A 16,842-nucleotide genomic window follows, 5' to 3' on the forward strand; every position below is an offset into this window, starting at 1 on the left:
ACAAGATAATGTTATACAGACAAACTTCTTGACATCAATGTTTTTTACTGTAACAAGCCATTTAAAAAAAGACAGCTCTGACTGATTAAGTCTGTGATAGAACGTGTTAAAAACAATGTCCAATCTCGTCAGATTGTTGACACATTCATAAATTCCCTTTAGAACATTGTTCTGTAGCATGAATTTGATGGTACTGTGTTGATTGACAGTTTTATTTTCAGCATCTACCTACAAAAGACAAATCATAAATAAGGGACAGGGCTATCAGGGATATGTAAATGTATATGGGCAGTAGTGTGGAGTAGTGGTTAGAACTGGACTCTGGAGCACAGGGTTGTGGGTTCAATCCCAAATGGGGGCACTGCTGTTGTACCCTTGAGCAAGGTACTTTACCTAGATTGCTCCAGCAAATGCCCAGGTGTATAAACACAAATCTTGTATCAATTGTGTCTTGTAACAATTATAAGTCACCCTGGATAAGGGTGTCTGCTAAGAAATAGAGTAATATGTAATGCATATGTAATGGATGCATTTCAACTTATGCTGTAAATATATACACAGTTAATAATTTCAGTAGATGAGAAGCTGAAAGTTATTACACCAAAAACTCAGTAGATAAATATTTTACTAAAATCAGGTGTTAACCCCACACCTGTTGTAATATTTTGTTTTTAGTTTTTGACTTGTTTCTCATGAATAGATCTTGACTTCTTGACATATATTATTGTCAAAGCAAATACTGAGAGACTTTCTCCGTCATTAATGTGTATGTACAGCGTATATGCTCTTCTACTTCATCCACACACACACACCACCCCAATACACGGACATGTCAGCACTCCCAGACTTCAACAGCCTTTGCATTTAAAATAGAAAGGTCTCTTACCTACTGAACAGCCAATTAAGGAATTAAGCTGCAACTTAAAGTCTTCTTCAACCTGCTACCAGTAATAGGATTGTATAGTTAAACCCCCAGTGTGTCTTAATAGAAAGATTTACATTCTGCTGTGCTTTTTCAGTAAGGTTTGATTACAAATCCCATTAGGCTGAAAACCAATGACTTACACCATCAATTTAATAAATGCAAGGAGAGACTCGATTCTCTAAAAGGGCAAAATTTCATCAGCAAGCCAAACCAAAGATGCTACAGTTAAGAGTAATTAGCACACATGCCACTAAGCACTTAAAACAGCATTTTTTCTAAATGACAAACGCAACCCTCAAAACGAAGGCCGATTGAGTTGAGAGCCCTTTAGTTATCATTCTGTACGTCTGAAACGCTAGAACAGGATTCTTATTTGAACATGTTCACACATCACTGTCATGGAAATGAGGATGCTGCACTAAGGTGCTGTTTTTGCATATTAAATTATACATCCATTTAACAAAGATAGTGTGCATCACAGAGCTGTCATGGTTAGTGCGTACGTACAGACCCCAACATTAAAAAAGAGTTTGTTTCTCCCCCCCATTTCAGAAACATTACAACTTCCCTGATGACGGCTGAGATCCGTTGCATAATTGATAGATTGTGGTATTTAATGTTGTATGAACCTAGTTGGATGCTGAACATTGCTTTTTGTATAAAACCATTACATTCAAAACAAACTTGTCGCGGCCATTAGGATCTTAACAGCAAAAAAAACCCTGCAAATTATGGAAAAGAAAATTCCTCCCTCATTTTATCTGCGTAGCAGCAATATAATACCTCAGAGAGTCTGCCTCTGTCACCACAGCATGAAGCCAATCAAGCACAGCTGATACGGGAGGGTAATCAAAATACAAAGCAGACATTTGTGCTATAGAGAATAGTACAGAGCTTATTTGGGTGCTTTGCTGCAACATTATGGACCTAAAAAAAAAAATGCAAAGACCTAGGAAGGATTTATTTTCTTTATAAGGCCACCGCCTCTGGTTCTATCAAGATTACCTTCAACCACTTGACTCTGCCCTAAATTGTTTATTGCTAATAAAATTACTTTTGACACATTCTATGAGACTTGTGGAAAAAACAAAGGGAGCTGATGGTATTAACCTCGCTTTGGTGTATTAGTTCTAATCTGGAATTGGCATGTTGCCTCACAACAGACAACATGTGAAATCGTTCAAAGAGACCACGAGATTAAACTGAGGCTTGTTCTCTTATGTTATTAATGAGGCCCGCTCCCAGTGGAGCCCAAGTAAGTGTCCCCCTTTCAGATTGGTTATTCGAAAAGCTCCGCATAACCTTTCAGTTGTGGAGAATGTGTCCCCTGGGTTTGTCTTCATAAAACGTTTCCTTTCTGAAGGACAGACTCATTACAGAGGCCGGCTTGTAAGTCGGAGATTTTCCTGCAGGTGGAGATTTGGAAAGTGCTGACGAAGTGTCCTTGGAGTCCGACAGGCAGCTGGCTAATTTAACTGGTTTCTATAAGCTAATATTAACACATTTCTAATACCCGATAAACCAAGTTCCATATCAATCACAAAGCTAGATCCATATACAACTTCCATTTAGCAGACTTATGGTACAGTAAGTTCTAGTTTCAGACCTTGAAAAATAGCCTCTTATATTATAGAACTTATATTGTGTATTTTTATAATGAAACCAAGGTAAGGTAAGAATGTATTGACCAAAGGGAATGTCAACTACATTTGTCCTTGGATCATTGTAGTTTCACTTCTAATTATAGTCACCTGAGAGATCTGTAATTGACAATCCCACAATATATATATTTGAGAGGCATCATTCTCTGTCATGACAGCAAAGAAGTCAAAGTATAGGACCTGACTGGATGAGGGAAATGACTTACGAGTTTGTCTGTCTTCAATGTCAAGGATAAACAGGCTCTGCAGCAAGAAGCAAATCTATTATCTATATAGCTAGCCATGCTATTGTTCATAATGTGTAAGTAGAAATGTATCTTATTTCTCTGTGAGTGGGTCTTCAACATCAGATTTGAAAAGGGGTCCGTTCACAAACAGAAAAACTTTGACAACCACTGAATCAAGTATCCTGTCTTGAGACCCCAGAGATTTTCTTTGCTATTGTTCATGCAATTTAACTATAAAATACAATTGTTAACATTTGAAAGGTCTGGTGAATGGCACCCAAATGACCGATCTCTTCAGCTTCCCACGATGCACTGTGTCTCAGCCCCTCTTGCAGAAACACTCACTGCTGCTACACATGTAAGTTAATTTGCTTGCTGGAGTGTGGTAGTCATGAATGTATTCAGGCCTCTACGTCAGGGGCTGTTGTCAGATTGTCAATGGATCCTGCTTCACTCCCCATTACTCTCTGACATTAATACTCATCAGATAAGGCTGCTGCTTCTCAGAGATGCTACCAGAATAGAGATGAGACAAAGGTTATACACGGAGAAAACAATGATAGCACAGCCAGACAGAGTGAGCGGATGAGTGGTTCGGAGCTCTGGTTTGCGGTGCCGTGTAAAAAGGTCATTTCGCCTGTTATTACAGATTCCATGGTCGCTTGTCACTTACTGTAGTTCAGCACCATGCTAACGATGACACCATGTTCAGATTGTAACTGTATAAACCAAACATCACTTTTCAAACAGGTTTCGGTGCGATGTAACGTTACCGTACAGAAATACAGAATCAAATCTTTGTCACGATTTCTGAAGAAAAAAACACATTCGAAAAACTGATGCATTTTTACAGCTGTCAAGATATCTAATTTAGTTTGTTGTCCAAAAACATAAAAGACAAAAGACAAAGCTAGATTCCTTCTAAGCCGGTGGTTGTACTCCCTTCCTATATATTCCTGGTAAATACGCTGCCCCTGTGGGAGATGTCTGTCTTGCTGGGAGAAGTCAACATGTTTAATATCTTGTTGTTATTGACATGGAAGATGAGAGAGCAGTGAAAACTCAAACAGACATTCAATTCTCTAATGGGAAATATAAACAAATAGACAATAGTAAGACAGTCTACTGCTCTAGTAAGCTATGCAAATTTATACAAGATCAAAACTGCAAGTGTAGGTTCAGCACTGGAGCATGCCTTGCTATACTGTTCTTTATTAAAATGCATTTCTTGTGATGAAGTTTTTTATTTAGTATACATTCAAATGCCTTTACGCACTTTTCCACTTCTCGCAGAAAAGTGTGTGCTGCTGGAGTTTGTGTGTACGCTCCCACAGCTTAACTCTCCATAATTTTGATCAGTTGATATTCGCAGGCTTGGCCCTTGCCTGTGGACTCTTTGCTATCAAAATGCCACCTAATTTAATCGATATCACATTAGCATTTAAAATATAGTTTCCTTAAAGTCTTATCTGATGGTTTTATTGGCACAATGGATTTTGGCTTCACCTCAAAAGGCCTAAAATGAACTGGAGTGCCGTGACAGTGACTTACTCCCATCTACAAGTCATTGGGTAAACGACCAAGTTAAACTGCTTAGTGTCGAGCTAATGTTCTTAGCAGAGCAGCTTATTTCCAACCACCTCCTCTTTGCTCCCCCCACGCCTCTTAACCTCTCCATTCAGCTCCAACACTGACTCACGGTCAATCCTTTCCTGAAATAAAAAATAAAAAAAAATAAATGTATTGCTGTATTCCATATAATATGTATACCAAGACTCCTTACACAGAAACAATTAATAAAGACCTATTTAAAATGAATGTAGCATAATGTAGAAATCGTGTAATTGTGTTGCCTTATGCTAAATCTACTGGCAAGGCCAAATGTCTGAAAGAAAATTACATCTGTTTTCCATGAATAGTGCAGAGATTGGGAGAGGAAAACAAAAAATCAGTACTGCTACTGGTGTCGTAGACTGGATACATTAGCATGCTGAGTGCAGGTTTAGTGCTGGTCCAGAAAAATTACTCTGACAGCAATACTTCCCGATTGATTAATAAACTAGAATGTGTGAATAAATACAATAGAATTTGCCATGAAATGCTGAGTGAGTTAGGTATTCCGGAGTGTGGTGCTCTGAATTCTAATGACATTTTTCTTCTGCTTTTTCTTTGCCTATTTTAGGACTCCAACACAGATGTGTCTGCTTTTCTGCACAGCAACACACATGACTCTGGTAACCTGGCCTTTGGGGAGGCCAAGCAAGACATCTCCTGTGTTGGTCTGCAGGCTTTAGTGAGAACATCAGTAACTTGAAATTGGTGAGGTGAAAATGTGGAGACTTTCTCCAAGAAGTAGTGAAGTTTGATTGAGGCAGGGTCACACCTTCCACTTCTTCATACTCTTTCTAACCATGCTTCAAGGAACATTCATGGCCTTTTAAACCCATCCCAGATCTGGTCCTTTCAACAACTTTGTCCCGGAGTTCTTTTGAAAGCTCCTTTGTGCTCATGGTTGAGTCTTTCATCACAAACCTACACAAACTGCTAAATTTATCCTGACATCATGTGAATCACTACAATTTAACACAGGTGGAGGACACTTAACTTGGCGTGCTATTTTGAAGACGACTGGATACACTTTAGCTAATTCAGCATTGCTATTACAAGGGGGGCAGACACTTATCCAACCAAGCTATTTCAGTTTTTATATTTAATACATTTTCTACAAATTTCTAGAATATTTGTTTCCCTTAGAAGTTGTGGGCTAGCATGTGTAGATCAATGAAACCAGTATCATTATAGTAATAGAGATATTAGTTAGTTGCACACTGTATTTGTAAAGAAAGGCATAACAAATGGGTCTCACAGGGAAATGTAAGTCAGCAGAGAAGTTTGGAAAATTTTCGAGATCCATTAAGTACACTGCAAGCCTTAACAATGCTTTACCCGCCTTAACTATACCAGTATGCTATTTACATTCGACTGACAGTTGTAATGTTATTTATCTTGTACTTGATAATGCTGTCGGCTGAGAAAAAAAAAAATCAAATGACATTAATAAGAAGAAGTGAAGGGCAGGAAATGAAATCTGTAGAAAATGAATAACATTTTCATACATTTTACTGGCATTTGTCAGTGTCATGTAGATTGAGCCATGTTTTTTCTTATTTAAATGGAAAGTAAGCCAATTTCAGAGCTTGCTAGAATGCTAAACACAATTAAAAAAAAATGATTTTAACCCTATCCTATATATATATATATATATGTTATTGCATCATTGTTGAAGGAAAGAAAAGGGGTCTGGAAGGTCATGGAAAAAGACACATTTGTTTGCTTAGAATTAATATCTAGGTTTTTCATGAGTCAGTGGGATATATCCTAAGGCAGTAAATGCAGTTAACTGACAGGATATGGTTTTATAAAAAAATAAAAAATAAAGTAAATTCCACATCCATGCTGTTGGCTCCTACTCGATGTAAAAGTGTGAAAATCAGACATTGTGGTCTAATCAGACAGAAGTGCTAATGGAGATTTTTGCTGGAAGCCAAGGAAAGGGTCCATTAATGGCTAAATAATAGATTGCAAGGTTAGTGTCATAAGTCAAAACTCAGGGTACTTAAATATTCAACGATTACTTCCATTTCACAGAATCTTCAACATAGTTTGCAGTTGTTTTTTTTTGGTATATAGGAATATTAAAACTGAATCCACCTGCAGACGTGACTCTTTCACCAGTATCCGATCGCAGAGTCTTCACGGACTCCCTTGGCCTTAAACGACCCTAGTTCATGAAGCTGATAATTAGTAGACTTGCCTGAACTCCTACACTGAGGAACGCCGATAAGCAAAATTCTCCTTGATAAGACGTGCACCTGTCCTTGGTATGCTGTCCAACGCTCTCACCTCCCTCCGGGGGGCTTGTTCCTATGCAAGGGCTGCAGGCACTTTTCAGGTCAGACACATTTCACTCTGGGCAAGGGCTCTCATTGCTTTGCATTGTTCTTTCTTAGGCAAGGTCATCTTTAAAGCTTAAAACATATGCTTTTAAAACTCCCATGAATGTTTAATTTCACAGTTTTTCTCCAAATCGCACAACCACACCACTTTACTACCCTGTTCTATACAGCGGAGCCGTCTGGTTTAGGTCTTCTGTGTTGAACACATCACACATTTGCAAGTGCTTTTCTCTGAGACTTGAATCACTGTTTTTTTTCATAGTGTAAACAAATCATTTAGTACGGTTTGTAACGAAAAAGAAAAGCTGATTTACCCTGTGAATACCTGATACCCTAATCACTATGGAATTATATTTAATTCAAGGGAGAGACTACATTTCTCAGAGTTAATGAGTAGACATTTAAATTAAATCTCACTCCTTAGAAAATATTTTCCATTTTAATTTGACTTTCATGTCCATCCTTTAGCACTGAAACACAATAATACAAAGGGGGGGAGAAACAACCGTGTATTTTGTATTCCAAATCTTATTCTCAGCTTATTTTTTTTTTTTTTTATGTCCAACAACTTGAATTTCCATACTTATTTCAAAAGAATCAGCTGCAATGACAGAGGTTCAGAAAAGTGAAATATTCTGTGCTGCTGCTGGGAAATGAATGTGTAAGGAAATTACTTCCTAATAACATTTAAATGGCCCTCTTTTATATGTTGATGGATTTGCAGAGACTGAAAGATGCTGATTTAACAGTCATATTCTGAGATAGTATATAATAGATTGAGATCCACTATTTATTCATAGTGTTCTACAGTTTCTCACAATAGAGAATTTCATTTAAACTCTCTTTCAATGGGGACTACCTCAATCTGATGGGCTTACTGTTAAAATAGACAACTTGCAGAAAATGTTAAGTCTAATACAACAAAATGAACACAAATTGTACGTTGAGACATTTTGAGACACCTGTTTTGGGATAAAATCAGCTTGGTGCCTCCACCCAAACCAGATGAAACAAGGCGATTATAAAGAAAATGTCAATATACATATAGTTTATTTATCAGATGATTGCAGGATAGGAATCATTCAGATGACTGTATATAGAATGTTATAACCATGTAATCTAACATGTATCTGTAATGTAATGTAACAGTAGATCAATCACTGCAATGACAATGTTGATCTTCCCACACATGTTCAGAATGACAGAGCTGGGCTGCTAATATTGCAATGCTACATCAAATCCCTACTGCAGTCAAACAGCCTCAGCCAACAATAAATACTCCAACTGACAGCAAAATACATGGAACAGAAAAGGGAGTCATGCCATATAGGAACCTATATAGGAAAAAATGAATCTGCCACTGAGCACAGTACTGTAGTTTTCCATTAGCAGGTCGGTCAAACTTTTGATTTAATCACAGTCTTACATTGTACCAAATGAATCCTGCTCTGTTTATGTTTTCCTGATTTGAGTCAGTGGAGGTTGAACAGTAGTACAGGAGGCTTTTTAAGAGAAAAGACTGGTTGACTTGACAATGAAATAAGGCTTGCAAATCAATTAATTAGTAATATTTATTGGACATGCATTGCATGATAGTTTCTGATGTAATCTAATGTTAATATCTCAATTGCATTACAGTAATACATGTCATCAACTTTTAATGGTGTGTTATATAATGAAAATAACATTATGTTTCTTCTTGCGTTCCTGCACTGGTAACATTATTTAACTGATGATCTTGTCTGATTAAAGCAGCTGGGCTATGTGGGAATGGATCATTGTGTCTCCTATAAGCAAGGGATTGGACACAGTTACTGGAAAGACTATGGCATGGCTCTTTGTTCATAAAACAGAGACTTAAACAACCAAGCTGTCCATGTATGGCCTTTAATGAACACAAAACTAATCTAATGGAAAACTAATGGAAAATAATCCTCTTTTATCCTGGCCGTTCTGCAACAGTCAATCAAAGAGCAAGATGACATAAGAGAACATCTTGGCCCAATAACGATGGTGATAACCACAGGGCACCCAAGGACATGTATCCATCATCTGAATGATATGACCTTCTCCTAGAAACCTTCAGTAGTTCCATGTAAGGAATTGGATTCAGGATTAAAATAAAAGCTGCAATTAATTAAAAGCCTGACGAATTTAGTGGAGGTAAAACTAGTACTACTATGCTGTAACGTCAAATAATTAAATGGCATCTAACTCTAGAAACTTTGCATCTTTGGAACAATGCATTAAAGTATTATTTATTTATTTGATGTAGAAACCATTACTGTTCCCCTTTGGAAAATTACAAAGTAGGAATCCTTCATCTGGAAACTTAAATGGAGCTGATGCAGAACAGCCTCCATGTAGCTATAAAGCTTCTTAGTGTAACATTTCAATAGTGCTTTATTCTACATCACCACTTTCTAGCTATTTGTTTTTTGATTTGGTTCTCATTTCTTAAGGATGATATGTGACCCATATTGCTGCAAAGAACAAAGCAAACAAGGATAAACACAATGGGACCAACTCTATACATCCTGCATCATGTAGAAGTGCTAAAATGTTAACGCAGTGAAGCCTGGGAATAGATTAACACACTTAATTTCATTTTATACATGTGAAAGAATAAAAAAAACTAAATATATTTATGTGGGCAGCACAAATTAGGCCTAGCTGTTTTATTGCCCAGTTTTCTCAGTTATTAATCTAAGTTACAAACCAGTGTGGCAGGTTTATTTGTATATAGATCAGCCCTGGCAGTAAGAGAATTACAGTTACAGTACATCTTAGGTGCATTAGAAATGATCTTCACCAGAAATAGCAAAGAAGTGAAAATGTGAATGTGTCATCTTCTCTAAAAAAGGCCAGAGGTGCTGGGCTTTGAAGATGGCTTCCATCAACCTAATGGATTTGGGTCTGTCTGCGCGTGGATCAGTTGCTTCCATTGTATCATTTGAAATATGGACACATTTATATCTAATAAAAGGCATTATAGAATTATAGCAGCATGCCATCCACACACCATGTCCCAGGAAGGAAAGCTCAAAGGTTCATGAGTGGGTTGCCCTGTACTTAGTTAACCCCTAATGGGAAAACCTGCTGCTGACAGGATCAGAATAAGACCGGTGGAAAGCCTGCTGAGAGCAGATTGTGAGCAGAAACTGACTGTTTTTCAGATTGTGTTGATTCCTTATTGACCCCCCTGGGCACTTGAACACAGTAGCCCTGCCAGCTCCCCCAATACAAACTGAACTCATGACAGTCAAATTCAACTACCCATATCAAAGGTATTTGCTAAATAACTAATTATAACTATTAATAATAATGATAATACTCATAACGAATGAGACCCCACTGTAGAAATTCTGTCCAAGGATGACAGAAGGTGTCTTACAGATAAATCCAAGCTATTCAATATTTTGTCTTCTTGCAGCGAAATTTTAGACACTTAAATTGTCACTGGCAGTGCTTCACAAGCAATGATGTTTGTTTGACAAGTGCTCTGCTTCTCAAATCAAAACTCACCTAATCACAGATGTAACTCAAATGAGAGTTTATTTCAGAATAAAATTAAGTAAGATACATTTTACTCAAAATATAGGTCTACAAATTTCCATCCTGTTTATTTAAAATGCTTTCAAAAACATAAGGACCTCCAATTAAATATTCGTGCCACATTCATACAAACATCCAAAATTAAGACGTGTGTGGATCGGTAGGGGTGTGTGATGAAATGACAAATGATTAAAACGTCAGGGTACTGCAGGAATATGCATAAATATGGTCAATTTGTAATATAGAAAACACTGTCTGAAAACCAAAGCCAAACAAGTAATAGTCAGAAATGTAAGCAGTGCTTCATAAAGCATTCCCAAGGGACTACTCTATATGTATTCATAAACCCTGCATGAAACTCGGTTCCAATTATCAAATATATCTGGCTGACATATTTGTCCTTCTTAGTACACATTAATAAAATGCTATCTGTGTCACAAGGAAATTTGGTGGGAATTGTACAAAGCAGGAGGCATTTGGCATTATGCAATATGTGCGAAGTTTTCATGCAATGGAAAAAAGTGTTAAATGGGCCCAATTAATGACTCGGAAAAAGAAGTTTCAGAGAACAATAATACTATCCATAAATGTAGATATGAAAGGCAAAGCGATAGATCAATGAAGACAGAAATCAAAGCAGAACTGGAGTACTGGATAAGAAAGATGTATAGCAGGTGACAGACTTTAGAGAATACTGTAAGTAAAGGGAGGGAAGAGACCCATAAATCAGAACTCATTAGAGAAATCAGGTTCAAGGTTCTTGCATGGAAGTGAGTATCATACAATGAGGAGGGTTAGACTGATCAGTCTGGAAGACAGCTGGTGTTCTGCTGCAGTGAACAAAAAAGTTCTTCCAATACATTTATTATCGTATTATTTAGTAATATTTGATGATAATAGACATGTCTTTCTTACTCAAATAGGACTTATGGACTTCAAAATACAATACTGTAGACATTTTTAGTTAAGATAGAACACATGCAGTAGATTTGAGTGCATTTGTATATTGATAACTATTTCCACATAAGTTATTAATCAACTTATCAACAGCCAATGTAACACTTGTTTTAATCAACATTTTAGCGAAGCAGTTTTGCAACTTCCTGCATGATCCTCTTCTGGACACTTCTGTAACTGATAGCATTTTACATGAATTACCAATGTGCATCACAATAAAGCAATTTCAATTCTGCTGTGAAGCTTAGCAGCTGTATATTATAGCTTCACAGTTCTTTTCCATCCAACCAAACAACAAGATAAGGAATTACTTTTCCAAATCCAGACACCCACAGAAAATGGCCATGCTCCCCATATTGATCTTGGAGACTTGAGGAACACAAATGGATACATGAAGACAACTGCAAAGAAAGGGACTAACCTGATTAATAATAAAAATCCCATAGTCAATCTTCTGTCGGCGGAGGATGGGGTGGAGGTAGTGCAGCCAGTACTTCAGATGGTGGTCTCTGTGTCGGAAAGGGATGATAATGGCAACTTTCTGCTTGGCTCTACAATCAGGAGGTGTGTACTTCCCTCCTTGTGTCACATCGGGGTTTTCCTTCTGCACTCTCTCCAAAGTCATGGCGGAGCTGAACTCAATTAGTAACCGTCCAACTAAGTAAGCCAAGACAAAAGATAAAAAGGGCAGTTTAAGTAACACATTTTAGAATTATGTATTCTAAAGCTTCCGAGGCAAATTAAGAGAATTGTGATGAATAGACATACAACTGACAGCACTGTTGTGAGACACTGGGCTGAATGCTAAAAAGGCATTAAACACTGTCCAAATTTTTTTTTTTTAAATAAAAAATATCTGGGGGGAAAAAAGTGAGTCCCAGTAATACAGACCAGGTAAATAAATTGTCTGCTATAGCGCTACATGACATAGACATGGTAAATGTATTACAACCAGCAAAGCAATGGGAATAAACAGCCTTGAATCACACTGGAGTCAACAAGACTAGCTGTGTAGGTACATAAGAGCGGCAGAATGTGAATTTCCTGCAAACATGGATTTCCAGTAAGACTGAATTCGACCGGCTCAGGCAATGTCTTCTTGGACAATGGAGAGCAGTCTTGGAGATGGCTTACATGCAATCTGACTGTTAAAATACCAATTACAATGTTGTGACCCCCGCAAGCTGGTTTCCGCTGCAGCGATGTGATTGGGCTCACGTTTTGCCTTCTTTCCCAGGACCGACTGCACTGCCAGAGCCCTGTTTATACCTTTATTTGTGCTACAGACAGCCACTAGAGGGAGTCTTGTCACAGTTCCCTCCTGTGGCAATTTTTAATGGGTAATGCTTTCCAAACTCACTGAAGTAAACATTGGACATGAAAGACGGTTCAGACCCTGATTTATTCACTAAGTGCTTTGAAATGGAACTCACCATGAAACATCTTATAAAACAAAGAAACCATGCTGAAAGTGATTTGTTTTGTACCGAACTATTGAAAAAACAGGATGTCGTACACTGTCGTACTTGGTGAAACAAGTCATAAAAATGCACGAGTATACTGAAAATGTACGTAACAATCTAACCCACATTTTTTATTTCTACCCTTTGGATGAATCAATAGCACAACACAAACACACACAAATAAGAAAGAGCAGCAAGTTATCCATTTACCTGTATTGAGAAGCAAGGTTTTGCTGTGACTTAAAGAGACTGTAATCAATGCTGTATAGTATGGTATTGAAAAAGTACAGAGTTCAAGCAGCTTGAGCTACAGTTGTAGTGGGGTGAGCTCATTAGCAGAGCCATTGAAAAGGCCAATTAGCATTTATAGAATCATAATCATTCAGAGCTTTTGAACATTTTGCTAATATCTAGTTAATTAGACTCCAACCATTCAGGGTAAGAATGTCTCCTTCATTGTGAGGATGAGCACAATATGTTAAAGCCGTAGGTAATAACAGAGAGGTTTGAAAAGCAGTGTTTTTTTCAGTAAGATTTTGAAGTCAGCACACTTATTCAATTCAATCTTCAGAATTTACATCAAGTATATAGATTCTAAATAAGCATTTCTAAATGAAAGATGCAACTAAATTGAAAACATGTATAGATGTCCATACACACCCATAATGGAATAAATTAAAGTGTAATGCATATGTATTAGTCTCTTAAAAACTGAGGCAACATAAACACATGGGAAAAGCCAAAGCCACCAAAACAGCTAAAATATACTGACCTTTCAATATAATTTACTTAGGAACATTATTTGGGAGCTGAGGTGAAGAAACACAATTATTAATCTAAACTAGAGTCAGGTTTTTTTGTTGAAATACGGTTACAGAGGTGACATTTACCATTCTAAATGCTGGTAATTAAAAGCTGAATTTAATAAAGTATATTATACTACTGTTACAGTGAATGATTAATTGGCACTAGTAAAATACAAATAAAACATTTTTTCATTTCTGTCAAAACAACAGATTCAGAGCATACTATTTTAGGCTTGACAAGGTGTCAAAACAAAGATAGTAAGAAAAGTGTACCTATTTACATGAAAAGAATATACCCATTTAAATAATCACTGCCGAAGTAAAGCAGAGCACAGATGAAGAAATTAAAGTAATCTTTTAGATGACTCACACACAAAACATACAAAAAAATAAATCTACAACTAATTTCCTCTACAGAACGGCTCCAACAGAAGTGCTTGGTGTTGCATTTTCAGATAATTAATCGTTTACTCCTAATTGATATTTCCTCGCTCTCTTTTTTTTTTCCATTTTTAATCACACTACATGCATCTCAAAATCGTATTAAATCTAACAATTTACATATAGTAATGAGAGTTTAGTTCTCTTGGGAAGTGCTTCCTGGATGCTTGTTGCAAGAAAAGAATTTAAAGTTAAACTAAATGAATTAGCTTTAAAAACAAAACTTTAAAAAATGTATTGTATTATTTCAAGCACATGTGTATAAGGTTATGTCACTGCGTTTCATACATATATGTATTGTTATATATGTTATAGCCTATATGTTGAACAGCTGTTTTAACAGTAGTCTAACACATTACAACAGCATGCAGAATAATGCATTTCCTATCAAACACCAATGGTATTACTACTAGTGAGAGCCTAATCATCCATGCTGAAGTTGGTAACACTTCCCAACCCTGTTCTCTCTGTTGCACTTGAGTTGAAGCACCAAGCCATTGATACAATGACAAAAAACAAACATGGATCTGTAAGGTATGAGTCCAGGAACTTGTCATTCGATGTACGGTGTCATTAGTGACATTGTACATCAATTAAATATACCTAGACTAACTGCTTTCATATCTATATAGGAATGAATGGGGGAATAAAGCTAAGTTATTATTATGGTGGGCTGTAACATTATCATTTCCTGTTTTAATACTAGCTAGGGCCGCAAGGTATAATTTAAAAATATGCTAATCTGACACATGGCCTATAACAATAATAATAATAATAATAATAATAATAATAATAGGTTAGGGCTCTGGACTCTGGAGCCCAGGGTTGAGCAAGGTACCTTACCTAGATTGCACCAGCAAATGCCCAGCTGTATAATTTGGTAAAATGTTACAGTATATCACATTATGTTTACAATTGTAAGTCATCCTGGATAAGGGTGTCTGCTAAGAAATCTAATAATAATAGTAATAACACAATACAGTGTCAGATTAAATGTACTAGATTTGAATTAGTACATATACACACACACTCACATATATTAAAACACAATCAACTGAGGCAATTCAAGAGCACTCCATCCTCTCTAATCTCAAATTAATTTTCATTATGTTTCTTTCTCTTGTTTGTTTCCCCAAGAGCAAATTAATTTCTTTATTACTCAATGTGCTAGTCACACACGTTCCCATTGAATCTTACAGACAACGCCTGGTCCTACATCCCGAGTCTTGTGGCTTTAAATAGAGTCTCAAGAGTGTGTCACAAGTTTCATTGCCTTAGACTGACAAGGGTCCCAAAAAGACATCATGCACAGAATGATATAATATCTGGAGAACTGCCTTAGTCTAACCTGACAGGCTTCATGTAATGAGGGAGGAAGAAATATGACTTCATGTATATATACTGCCGGGAGGATAAGTACAGAAATGCAGTACAAAAAAGCTCATTAAGGGCAAGAGACAGTCATGTATTCACTGCTTTATGAAAAGTGTATATAAATGATATTATCTGCATGTAGGTATCAGTGATTTACTTCCAAATCTCTGCTTATTCATAAATATAAAGTAAAGACCATACTACACACATATATTCATAGACTACACACACACACACACATATATATATATATATATATATATATATATACACTCACCTAAAGGATTATTAGGAACACCTGTTCAATTTCTCATTAATGCAATTATCTAACCAACCAATCACATGGCAGTTGCTTCAATGCATTTAGGGGTGTGGTCCTGGTCAAGACAATCTCCTGAACTCCAAACTGAATGTCTGAATGGGAAAGAAAGGTGATTTAAGCAATTTTGAGCGTGGCATGGTTGTTGGTGCCAGACGGGCCGGTCTGAGTATTTCACAATCTGCTCAGTTACTGGGATTTTCACGCACAACCATTTCTAGGGTTTACAAAGAATGGTGTGAAAAGGGAAAAACATCCAGTATGCGGTAGTCCTGTGGGCGGAAATGCCTTGTTGATGCTAGAGGTCAGAGGAGAATGGGCCGACTGATTCAAGCTGATAGAAGAGCAACTTTGACTGAAATAACCACTCGTTACAACCAAGGTATGCAGCAAAGCATTTGTGAAGCCACAACACGTACAACCTTGAGGCGGATGGGCTACAACAGCAGAAGACCCCACCGGGTACCACTCATCTCCACTACAAATAGGAAAAAGAGGCTACAATTTGCACAAGCTCACCAAAATTGGACAGTTGAAGACTGGAAAAATGTTGCCTGGTCTGACGAGTCTCGATTTCTGTTGAGACATTCAGATGGTAGATTCAGAATTTGGCGTGAACAGAATGAGAACATGGATCCATCATGCCTTGTTACCACTGTGCAGGCTGGTGGTGGTGGTGTAATGGTGTGGGGGATGTTTTCTTGGCACACTTTAGGCCCCTTAGTGCCAATTGGGCATCGTTTAAATGCCACGGCCTACCTGAGCATTGTTTCTGACCATGTCCATCCCTTTATGACCACCATGTACCCATCCTCTGATGGCTACTTCCAGCAGGATAATGCACCATGTCACAAAGGTCGAATCATTTCAAATTGGTTTCTTGAACATGACAATGAGTTCACTGTACTCAACTGGCCCCCACAGTCACCAGATCTCAACCCAATAGAGCATCTTTGGGATGTGGTGGAACAGGAGCTTCGTGCCCTGGATGTGCATCCCACAAATCTCCATCAACTGCAAGATGCTATCCTATCAATATGTGCCAACATTTCTAAAGAATGCTTTCAGCACCTTGTTGAATCAATGCCACGTAGAATTAAGGCAGTTCTGAAGGCGAAAGGGGGTCAAACACAGTATTAGTATGGTGTTCCTAATAAT

At 37.4% G+C, this 16,842-nt stretch overlaps 1 protein-coding gene across 2 annotated transcripts in view; it reads right to left on the minus strand.

Annotated features, from left to right (window-relative positions):
* b4galt2 (UDP-Gal:betaGlcNAc beta 1,4- galactosyltransferase, polypeptide 2) overlaps positions 1-16,842 on the minus strand; it is a 118,668-nt gene that overhangs the window by 33,036 nt on the left and 68,790 nt on the right. For both annotated transcript variants that reach the window (XM_066691808.1, XM_066691807.1), the window contains exon 3: positions 11,703-11,938. In XM_066691808.1, coding sequence (XP_066547905.1) covers positions 11,703-11,938 — 236 coding nt within the window. The remainder of the gene's footprint in view (positions 1-11,702; positions 11,939-16,842) is intronic.

This window comes from Amia ocellicauda, chromosome 19 (genome assembly GCF_036373705.1).
Source record: "Amia ocellicauda isolate fAmiCal2 chromosome 19, fAmiCal2.hap1, whole genome shotgun sequence".
NCBI lineage: Eukaryota > Metazoa > Chordata > Actinopteri > Amiiformes > Amiidae > Amia > Amia ocellicauda.